This window comes from Cyprinodon variegatus, unplaced genomic scaffold (genome assembly GCF_000732505.1).
Source record: "Cyprinodon variegatus isolate N-32 unplaced genomic scaffold, C_variegatus-1.0 Scaffold1138, whole genome shotgun sequence".
NCBI classification, from domain to species: Eukaryota; Metazoa; Chordata; class Actinopteri; order Cyprinodontiformes; family Cyprinodontidae; genus Cyprinodon; species Cyprinodon variegatus.
Window position 1 is genome coordinate 209324 of NW_015151591.1, and position 10379 is coordinate 219702.

General features: G+C 39.6%; 1 protein-coding gene across 1 annotated transcript in view; it reads left to right on the plus strand.

Annotated features, from left to right (window-relative positions):
* Positions 1–10379, plus strand: part of appl1 (adaptor protein, phosphotyrosine interaction, PH domain and leucine zipper containing 1) — a 30163-nt gene that overhangs the window by 13702 nt on the left and 6082 nt on the right. The window contains exons 7-15 of the mRNA XM_015400724.1: positions 366–512; positions 1517–1599; positions 1673–1834; positions 3656–3844; positions 3935–3977; positions 4059–4115; positions 5895–5986; positions 6665–6844; positions 8731–8780. Of these exons, the coding sequence (XP_015256210.1) occupies positions 366–512; positions 1517–1599; positions 1673–1834; positions 3656–3844; positions 3935–3977; positions 4059–4115; positions 5895–5986; positions 6665–6844; positions 8731–8780 (1003 nt within the window). The remainder of the gene's footprint in view (positions 1–365; positions 513–1516; positions 1600–1672; positions 1835–3655; positions 3845–3934; positions 3978–4058; positions 4116–5894; positions 5987–6664; positions 6845–8730; positions 8781–10379) is intronic.

The following is a 10379-nucleotide window of genomic DNA, read 5'->3' on the forward strand; positions in this document are numbered from 1 at the left end:
AATGTTTTCAAGATGACTTGGATAATAGCGCGTTGTGACAAACACCAGATACAGCACTGGGACTTGATCAACAGCCGATACCGCACCGTGACGTCACAAACCAGTAGGTGGCAGTAGTGTTCTTTGACAAACATGGATGCCTCCAGTAAACAACATTTAAATGAGAATTACTCTGAAATAAAAACACTGATCATTTATTGAACAGGATGGAATAATTTCATATTTAAAGGACTTTCAGAAGTTTGAATTTTGACTCTGACCCGACTTTTCCTTTAAAGCTTTATATAAAATTAAAATGGATTCAGCTCCCCCGTTCAGTGGTAAATCCTACCCATAAATACGTTTGTTTTTCCTTTTGTCTGTAGGTGAGAGCGGAGGTGGTGGAGGACGTCTACACCTCACGCAAGAAGCAGCACCAGACCATGATGCACTACTTCTGTGCCCTGAACACCCTGCAGTACAAGAAAAAGACGGCTTTGTTGGAACCACTGCTGGGTTACATGCAGGCCCAGGTTTGTGCAAACGCACTCACACTCACGTGTTTTCACATGTACTGCCCTCTGGATTGATTTCAATCCTTGTGACTCCAGTTCCACATTTTTACTGGCGAGGCATCTGTCCCTCAGTAGATCCTGTAGCAGCATCAAGTCAAACACAGTAAACCTTAATGTACTTGATATCAGAAAATGTGGCGGTGAAACTATGGCTCTGGTGAATTTATTAATCCTAACAGTTTTAGAGGGAGACCAAACTCTCCTCACTGTTGTTCAGACCCAAGAATAGGACAGAAATTTCATTTTATACAGGAATATTTTTAGAAAAATGTATGTCTGTATATGGGATGTAAAGAAAATTAATTGTTGATTGTTTTTTTTTTTTTAGATAAAAAATTGTTCCATCTAGGGCTGAAAAAATTTATCGGATGAATCCATTATTGAAAGTATCCTAAATTAATTTAGTAATCAATTAATAATTAACTGGAGTATAGAGACTCTAAAACACGCCTTTAGCTGACAGAGAGATCCACAAGATTGTAAAAAAATATATAAATATTTTGTGTTTAAGATTAAAGAAATAAAAATTGTCCATTAATATATTCTACCCAGAACTCCTGAAAAAGGTTTGTTTCACTTGGTTGAATTCTGTAAAAAATCTGCTTTAAGGAACCTTTGCTATCCGATTATAAAATAATCAAAAGAGTAGTTGAGTAGCAAAATAGTCTTTGGCTGCTGCACAGTTCTTCTGTAGCACCTTTGATTAACAAATATTTTATATAAGAATATATTAAAGTTGTATTTATTTGGGAAATATGCTTTTTTTCTTAATGTTTGAAGCTACTATGAACGAATGCTGAATGATGAAAAAGGGGTCCCTATGTCCTCCAGCAGTCTAAGCCTATAGCAGCATAACTAGAGATAGCTCAGGATAACAGAACATTCATCTACCAAAGGTTAAAGCCTTTGATTAAAACGAGAGTAAAGTTGGTTTTGAGTTAAAATATATTTTTTCTGTTCAGATCAGCTTCTTTAAGTTGGGGTCAGAGAACCTCACCCAGCAGTGGGAAGACTTCCTGGGAACCATCGGAACCAGCGTCCAGAAGTAAGAGCCTGATTCTGTGTCTGGTTCTTTGCTGAGCAGTTAGTTGGAGATAAACACTTTATCGTGTCTGCAGCGTACGTCGGGAGATGGAGGAAGAGGTGGGGCAGATGCAGCAGACCATCCAACAGATGGAAAGGTCATGTGACGCTCTTTATGCACCGTGTGACCCTGACCCCGCCCATTCGCCGGTCTGTCGCAGCCTGACCAGGAAACAAGGCTACCTATTCATCCGCAAGTAAGGCGCACTTTAATCAGTGTGAAACGGTTGGTTAAACTTTTAGAAACCTGCAGCTTTTCTGTTTGTAACTACGGTTCTATGAATCCTGGAAGACCACCAGACGGCTGGAAGTACTGAGAGTTCCCTTAGCGCCTTTCATGTTATAATACCAGAGTCACGTGTGACGCATCAGAGGAACACATAGATCTATAGATATTCTGACATCATCAAAGCTTCTGATCTTACAAATTCTTCTCAATGAAAACTAGGATTCAGAGAGACGGAGAAGCTCTGAGATCAATAGAACCATAGCGACACAAACCTTTCCTTCAGTCTCATCCCTACTAGTGATGTTAATGAGGCATCTTGAAGCTCAGTAAAAACATTAAATAAACTAAGAATCAATTTGAAATAAAGTTTAATTCAGATAAGTTGAGTGATAACTGAGAGGAAAAGGATAACACGAGAACATTAAAATAAAAACGCAACGGCTGAAATGTTCCTATTCCTTTTAGGCTCCAAAGTTCTTGATCATTTTAATGAGAAACAGCAAAAGATGAGACTTTTTTTTAATCAACTGCATCATGTTAACAGAGACGTTTTCAGACCGTTTAGAGAGTCAGTCAGTTAGAAACAACTGGATATAGTGCTTAGCTCTAATGGCTCCACGCTGTGTTACTGCACCCATCACTAGTCCCTACTGATCCCCAGGGGGCGGAGCTAAAGCACTGAATGGCTGAAACCAACTCTGTCTTAGAGGAAACCTGAAGGTATTCCTCACAGAGAAGATCCTGGCAGAAGAACCTGGCCTAGTAAAGGAAGAAATTAGTTCAGTGTTACTGAAAGGGTAAGAACATGTTTTGAAAAAGATCTGAGGACGATGTTTTTCAAAAAATGGAACTTTGAAGTTTTTGAGAGTGATTTATAGTCTTTTATTTGTTCATGCTCCCTGTGGTTGGCCACTTTATTCCACTTTACAAACAAAAAAATTAAAAAGAAACAGTTTTGAAAAGTTTGTTATCCATTCTTTTCCTGCTTTGTGTCAACTTTCATGGTTGCTAAGCGACAGAGCATAGGGTGGAGAAAGCTTGGAAGGCCGGACCTGTTTGAATCCACAGCCAAAACTCTTCCGGTCTCCTTATTTTCATGGACTTGGAAGGATCCAGTCCAGGTAGACCGCGTCCTTGGAGGATGCAGCCCATGAATTGAGGAGATCCTTCACAGCTGAGGCCTCCTTTCCTTTACTGGCCGCCTCACATGACAGCCTGTCAGGGACTGGTTACTCAAATGACAGTAATTATAAATAAATAATAATAATATTGTTATATTATAATTACAGTAAACCAAAAAGGCAAGAAATTACAAAATGAGTCAACTAAATGTGTGCACCAAAGTGGTTAACCAATGCCACGTCAAAGTAAAAAAGTGAAATACAGTGCAGTAAAATGTAAAAGATTTATTGAAATGAAAGAATTATCAGACCGTTTGTTGTGTGGTTGCACATGCGACCATCACAATGTTAAAGATAACAAATCCAGATTTTCCAACTCGACTGTCTGGACCTTTGAACCATCCTTTAGGCGCATTGATGCGCTGCGCCCGATTGCTCGAAACGCTTCAAGACCTGAGTCACCTGATGGTTGAGGCGCTCCACCGGACGTCTCCACGCCAATCAGCACTCGTCCACTTTAACTGTCTTTATAAACTGGACGACACTCGGTGTGAATGTAGCATAAACACATCTGCTCCTTAGATCAAAGTGTTTCTATAAACGAACAGAAAGCTGCAGGTTTTCCTGGATATTTGAATCTAAACGCGTCTCCGCTGCGTTTCTGGCAGTAAAACCGGCCTGGTGTCGTCATCCTGGGAGCGTCAGTACTTCTTCACCCAGGGGGGAAACCTGATGCAGCAGGGTCGAGGCGAGGTGGCGGGCGGCCTGGTCACCGACCTCGACAACTGCTCCGTCATGGCCGTCGACTCTGACGACCGTCGATTCTGCTTCCAGGTCACCTCCTTTGACGGGAAAAAGTGTGTTTGCAGCATCTCCTTCATCTGTTGCTCTCAGTGTTTCCTATTTTATCATTTAAAAATCTATTTTGTTACTTTTTGTCTCATCAGGGTTGTGACTCTGCAGGCGGAGAGCAGGAAGGATTGCGAAGAGGTAAAACCGTTTCCTGTGATCTAACCCGCTCTCTGCTAGCTGATCATTTTAGATTCAAATCTCTTTGTCTTCCTCTGACAGTGGATCGCAACCATCAACAACATCTCCAGGAGGATCTACCTGAGTGAAAATGCAGAGGTGTGTGTCTGTTTTCACACATGGTTCATGTTTAGACCCAGTTTCCATTGCCATAGATGAATAACGATGGTTCAGTGGGTGAAATGGACGTACAGAGAAGTTCAAACTCCATCAACACCTCCTTTCTCTGCAAATCTCACTATTCTAAACATCCGCCATAAACGGGCGAATCCAAACGAAGCACAGAGTTGACGTCAATTAGGAGCTGACGGCTCATCTCTGCTGCCCTGTAGTCGACCAAAACCCCAAACTTTTTTTAGGTCTGAAAAGGAGAACATGTCAGTGAAACAGAGGACGTCTGGTCACCCTACAGTATCAACAATCTGATGTTTCAGTGAGTGAGTGCTTGTTGCTATGATGCATCTTTGCTCAGCAGCATGGCTCGTTGTAAACCAACCAATCAGAGCACAGCTCTTCTAAATATTCATCAGCATACCATAAAAGGAAGAATGCATTAGGGCTCATAGAACAGCAAATATGCCATTTTCAGCCCAACCAATGTTACACACCCTATTAGAGACCTTAAGGACCAAATACCCTATAGAATCATTCTATCACCACTTTAATGAAAACGTCCGGTCAGCAAGGATTAATCAATGGATCATTATTTATACCTAAAACTAATACATTTCAGTGATTTAATGAATTTAGCGTTAATCAATAAAAAAAATAAAAATAGTAATCTTTGCCACTGAGTCTGGAAGCGGCCATTTTTGCCCAAATATAGTAACCCCTCCCTCCTGCCATCTTTCGGCAGTAATATGTAGCCAACATTCTGAAGAAGAATGTTTTCAAGATGACTTGGATAATAGCGCATTGTGACAAACACCAGATACAGCACTGGGATTTGAAATGTACTTTACTTAATTTTATTGAACAGGATGTAATAATTTCATTTTTAAAACACTTTCAGAAGTTCTGAATATGACCGGATTTTTCCCTTAACTGACTCCATATGGACTGAAAATAAACATCCAACGCTACCTTCACCAGTTTGTCACGTTTATGGAGTCAATTTTATTCTATTAGAATAAATTTAACTTTTAAAAAAATGCAGTCCAGAATTTAAACTATGAATATCATCTTAAACAAAACAATAACTTTATTTTATCCTCAAATATTATTTTTTTTATTTTAAAAAATAATATTTGAGGATAAAATAGTTATTAAACTTAATTTTTTTCTAATTTTATATGTTCCAATAATAATTAACATTCTTTATTTTTATTCCAAATTTCTCTTTTTTAGATTGATATTTATGAATTGCATTCTTTTCAAATTGCATTTTTCAGGTGACATGTTCCTGATAGTTGGGGGCGGGTTTTCTTCTGGAGTGACAAGGAAAGCTTCATTGCTATTGGTTTGCATTAGCAACAGCATTTTTAATTGGCCAAGAGCGAGCGTTTGCAGGAGAATACGAAAAATGCAAAACTCAACCTGAAAAATTTGAAAAAAAAAATACAAATCTAAAACCTGAAATGAAATTAAAAAAAAACTAAATTTGAGCATGAGGAAATATTTTAAAACATATTTAAATATTTTTCACAAAAAACTTTTTATAAAACTTCATTTCTGTTTTTTAATAATAATACATTTATTTATTTTATTTATTTAACAGCACCTTTCTTGACACTCAAGGTCACTTTACAGAAAATACAAAAGATAAATAAAAAGAAAGATGAAAATACAGGAACATGAACAAATTCCGTCCATCCCTGCTCTGGACTCCTCCAGAGGACAGATTAATGCCAATTAGCTCTGATGCTGTGTTTCTGTTAGGAGCTGGCAGCCAGAGTGAACCAAACAGCCCTGGAAGCTGTGACGCCATCGCCTTCGTTCCAGCAGAGACACGAGAGCATGAGACCAAGCAGGTAGGGGGGGAGGGGGGGGTTTATTTACATGTGTTTAATACAGCCAGTTCCCATCATTGCTGTTTTAGCTGGACAGAGCTAGTGCTACAGGACATAGAATACGTCATTTACCCAGAATGCATTGCAGCGTAAACAACATGGCCTCATCTGTGTGGCAAGATTTTATTTAAATTTGTAAAAACTCAAAGAACATACAGTATTTCTACTGCATTGTATTGACATTGATAATAAATAAATGTAACGTTATGGTTGCTGGTGAAGATTCTCAGTCATGCAGGTCAGAGTCATTCAAAAAAAAAATTAAAACAATCCACTGGACTTTGTTTCGTAGTTTGAAGACGTTTCTCTTCCATCCATTGCAGGCTAACAAAGAAGCCAAACGACCCCCATTCCAAAGGGGGGGGGACCCGTTCATCCGTTTCTATTTGCATGTTTTCTAAACATAAACCAGGCTTTGTTGGGCTGCTGGATAAAACCTGGAACTCAACGCTATTTCTGACATTTTGAATTGAAAAAGCTTCCTGGATGGAAGAGAAACACCTTCAAACTTGGAAACAAAGTCCAGGGGATTGATTTTAATGTTTTTTTTTTTTATTGTTGCAGTTAAGGGTGGATCTGTTAAACATGAACTCGTCTGCCTACGTCTGATTTTGTTTCTGTTTTGTGTTTTTTTTCCAGTAAGAGCCGAACGGGCCGAACCAGCAGCATCAGCTCCGTTGGTTCTGAGCCGTCGCCTGCCCTCTCTGTCCTCTCATTGGACGCTCTGGTTGCTCCGGATACGCCCATCCAGTTTGACATCATCTCCCCAGTCACAGAGGAGAACTCGGGTCAGAGCAAGACGGCGGCACAGCCCGGCAGGTGCCTGAGAAAACACTTAATCCTTTTCTGTGTGGGATAAACACCCTGATAATGAGTTTTACTGTGTTTATTAAAATCATGTGGATGTATCTGACACTGGTATTAAATCAAACTTTCCATTCTTTGAAATTCATTTTCACACAAATGCATTTCATTTTAAATTGCATGATTGCAGACTCGATGTGGGCAATTCCAATTCAGTCTCTAATGAGGCTCCTGTCACACCCTGCTGATTTATCCAGCGTCTGCCTGAAGTCCCAGAATCTCCTAAAACGCTGGCAGACGCTGAACTTTCTATGGATTGTTTCTAGGGGTGGAACGGTTCACAAAATCCACGGTTCGGTTCGGTTCACGGTTTCGTGGTCACGGTTTTCAGTTCGGTTCGGTATATGTTTATATGATTGGTATATGATTGTTTGCCTGACATGTTGGTCATGTTGCTGTTAGCATAAACAAAACCTGTTGCACAATGCTTGCACTGTTGCACTGTTATCCACAGCTTTCTTTCCGCCGTCATCGTAGGTCTCTCTAAATGCAAAGTGGTCCCATACAGCAGACCTATAAAGTGCTGCTGGCGCGTCTTCCAACTCCTGTTCTTTCCCACTCGCCATACCCACACAATTCTCCACAACAACTGATTTTTTTCTGCTACACCCGGCTACGCTGCTTCGCTTCTTCTTCTTCTTGTTTACTACTGGCGGTTGGCTTTGGTCGCAGTACCGCCACCTTCTGCTCTGGAGTGTAAATGCTTCGCCTATGAGAAAAAGGAGCAGCGGATGAACCGAACGAAACACATGCGAATCGAACTGAGACAGTCAAACCGAATGGTTCGGACGGTTTTCATAAATCGCCCCATCCCTAATTGTTTCCATTCTGGGCGTAAACATAGAGTATTCATAATAAGTCTAGAACTTCTGTCTCACAACAGCCTAACTTCTGCATAACACACGGTAATGCCCATGAAATGATGCACAGTGTCCTGAGGGGGGCAGCGATGCACCCGGCCTGCAGAAAAAGATTTCTCTGATCGCAGAATTAATCTAGCTCCTGTTTACCACCCATCAACAAAAAAAAAAAGAAATAGAAAGGAAGAAGGTTTCTGGTGGCAGCAGATTGGGCGTCATGTCTGCTAGGAAGGTTGTTGGTGGTGGGCGAGAACGCAGAGAGGATCCATCACCCTCCCCTTCTGGCTCACCCTATGATAGGGATGAAGTCTGGAGGAGAACTGATGGTTTCCTCCTGTGAACCCCCTTTATACCAAAACGCTGCCAATACGCCATTATACAGTAGCTGGAAGTTAGAAACACGTTTAGCGCTCGTCTGGAACACGTCAGATACGCTGATATGTTGGAGAGAAGTTCTGGATAAGTTACGCAGAAGTTATGCACAAGTTACTCAGAGGTTTAGGATAAGCTAGACGCCACGACTGATGAGGAACTGACACTGAACGGATGTCAACCATCAGATAGCTGACCTGGAACTGATGGCCCACGTAAAGCATACGCTGGCATACGTACTCGCCGTATGTCTACGTGTTTCAGCGTACTTCAGCGTGCTCATAACTTATCCAACGTATGCCAGCGTTTTTTCCAGATTTTCCGTACGTCAGGTCTAAACTTTCATGGTGTGACAGGGGCTTAACTAAAGATAGTTTGACGATTGATGGTGAAATAGAACAATTCACCTTTTTTTTTCCAAGGATTGGAAGAGAGTGTAGTTTTACTGTGGTGGAATAGCAAAACCATAGAAAGCCTGACTCCTCTTAAAGTAGGTCATTGATGTATTTCTATGGGATTTGAAAGAGGAAAAAAATATAATCCTCAGGTTTAGTTGAGGTTTGGGTTTGTTTTTGTCACGGATTAACACGACTACCTGTGTTTCTGCAGGAGGAGTAATCCGTTTGGAGAGTCAGGAGATGATTCACCCGACGCTGAAGGTACATCCTGTTCGCCTGCAGAGGCTGCATGTCTTCTCTAATTTAATTAAGACTGTTCCATCCAGCATTACTGGATCTCAGATGCATCTTTAAAACAGAGTGTTCAGGGTGGTTCCATCCTTTAATGACTAAAATTATGCAGACTAAACTCCATTCACTAATGTTTAGCTTGTGTATAAATGTTGGTGATTTAACCAGGTTTGTGTCTTTTAAAACTGATTTTGTTCCAACTTTCTAATGTCGTCGCTCTGATTCCGAAGGTTTAAGGCCGTTCAGGATTGATAGATCTGCCTTCTATAAAGGAAGGAAACAGCTGCTTCGTTTCATCCTAGAGAGACGGTTTTTATTCCCCAGAGTTCTTGATTGTGGTGATATTTATGGGCCAAACATTGAGATCTTTAGATGCTTTAATTTGCAAACCCCTTTAGCATTAAACTTTGTTTGAATTTGAACAATTCTGATTGTTTTAATAAGAAAGATTATAAAAGTTTACATAATTTCAAGTCTTTTTGAAAAAATCAAACACATTTACACACATCCAGTGTCTGATGCTGCAGGTACGTATACTGTATGATGATAAAAGTATTTTTTCATTTAACTGATAAGTTCTGGAGTGGGAGAGAAACGCAGCGTGTCGTTATAACAAAGTTATCTCTACAGAACCTACATTCTCAGCAATGAGCTTTCATACTCTGTCACTCAGTTAGTGGGTTTCATATGAAATAGATTACAAAGGAAGTGACAAGTTGCAGTTAAAATTATTTGTAAATCTGACAGATTTAGAGTGATTTACATTCTATCAAAAGCAGGTAAAAATGAGGCAGATGTCGGTTAAAATGTGATGAGAAAGGTTGATGACAATAAAAATGATCTAAGTCTATTTCTAAGGCTAAGCCTGCATTCACACTGCAGCCTGAAGTGACCCGAATCAGTTTTTCCCCCAGATGTGACCTGGATCTGATCTTTTCATGGCAGTCTGAACAACACAGATCTGATTTGTTCCAATGTGATCCAGGCCGCCTGGCTCTGTGGTCCTGAATACGATACGAATCTGATCTTTTCAAATGCGACCTGTGTCTGAACGGCCAGGTCGCATTCATCCCACCTGAACGCCATTAATACCCGACTCCAGTGCTAACTTCCATGTTTACTTCCATAAACACAGAGGTCACTGGCTTGTGAATATTTAGCAATTTTAACTGATATTAACACTAATAACTTAGTGATATTAACTGATATTAACACTGATTATTTAGCGATTTTAATTCATATTAACACCAATTATTTAACGATTTTAAATGAAATTAACACTGATTATTTAGCGATTTTAACTGATATTAACACTAATTATTTAACGATTTTAAATGAAATTAGCACTGATTATTTAGCCATTTTAACTGATATTAACACTACTTATTTAGTGATATTAACTGATATTAACACTGATTATTTAGCGATTTTAATTCATATTAACACCAATTATTTAACGATTTTAAATGAAATTAACACTGATTATTTAGCGATTTTAACTGATATTAACACTACTTATTTAGTGATATTAACTGATATTAACACTGATTATTTAGCGATTTTAATTCA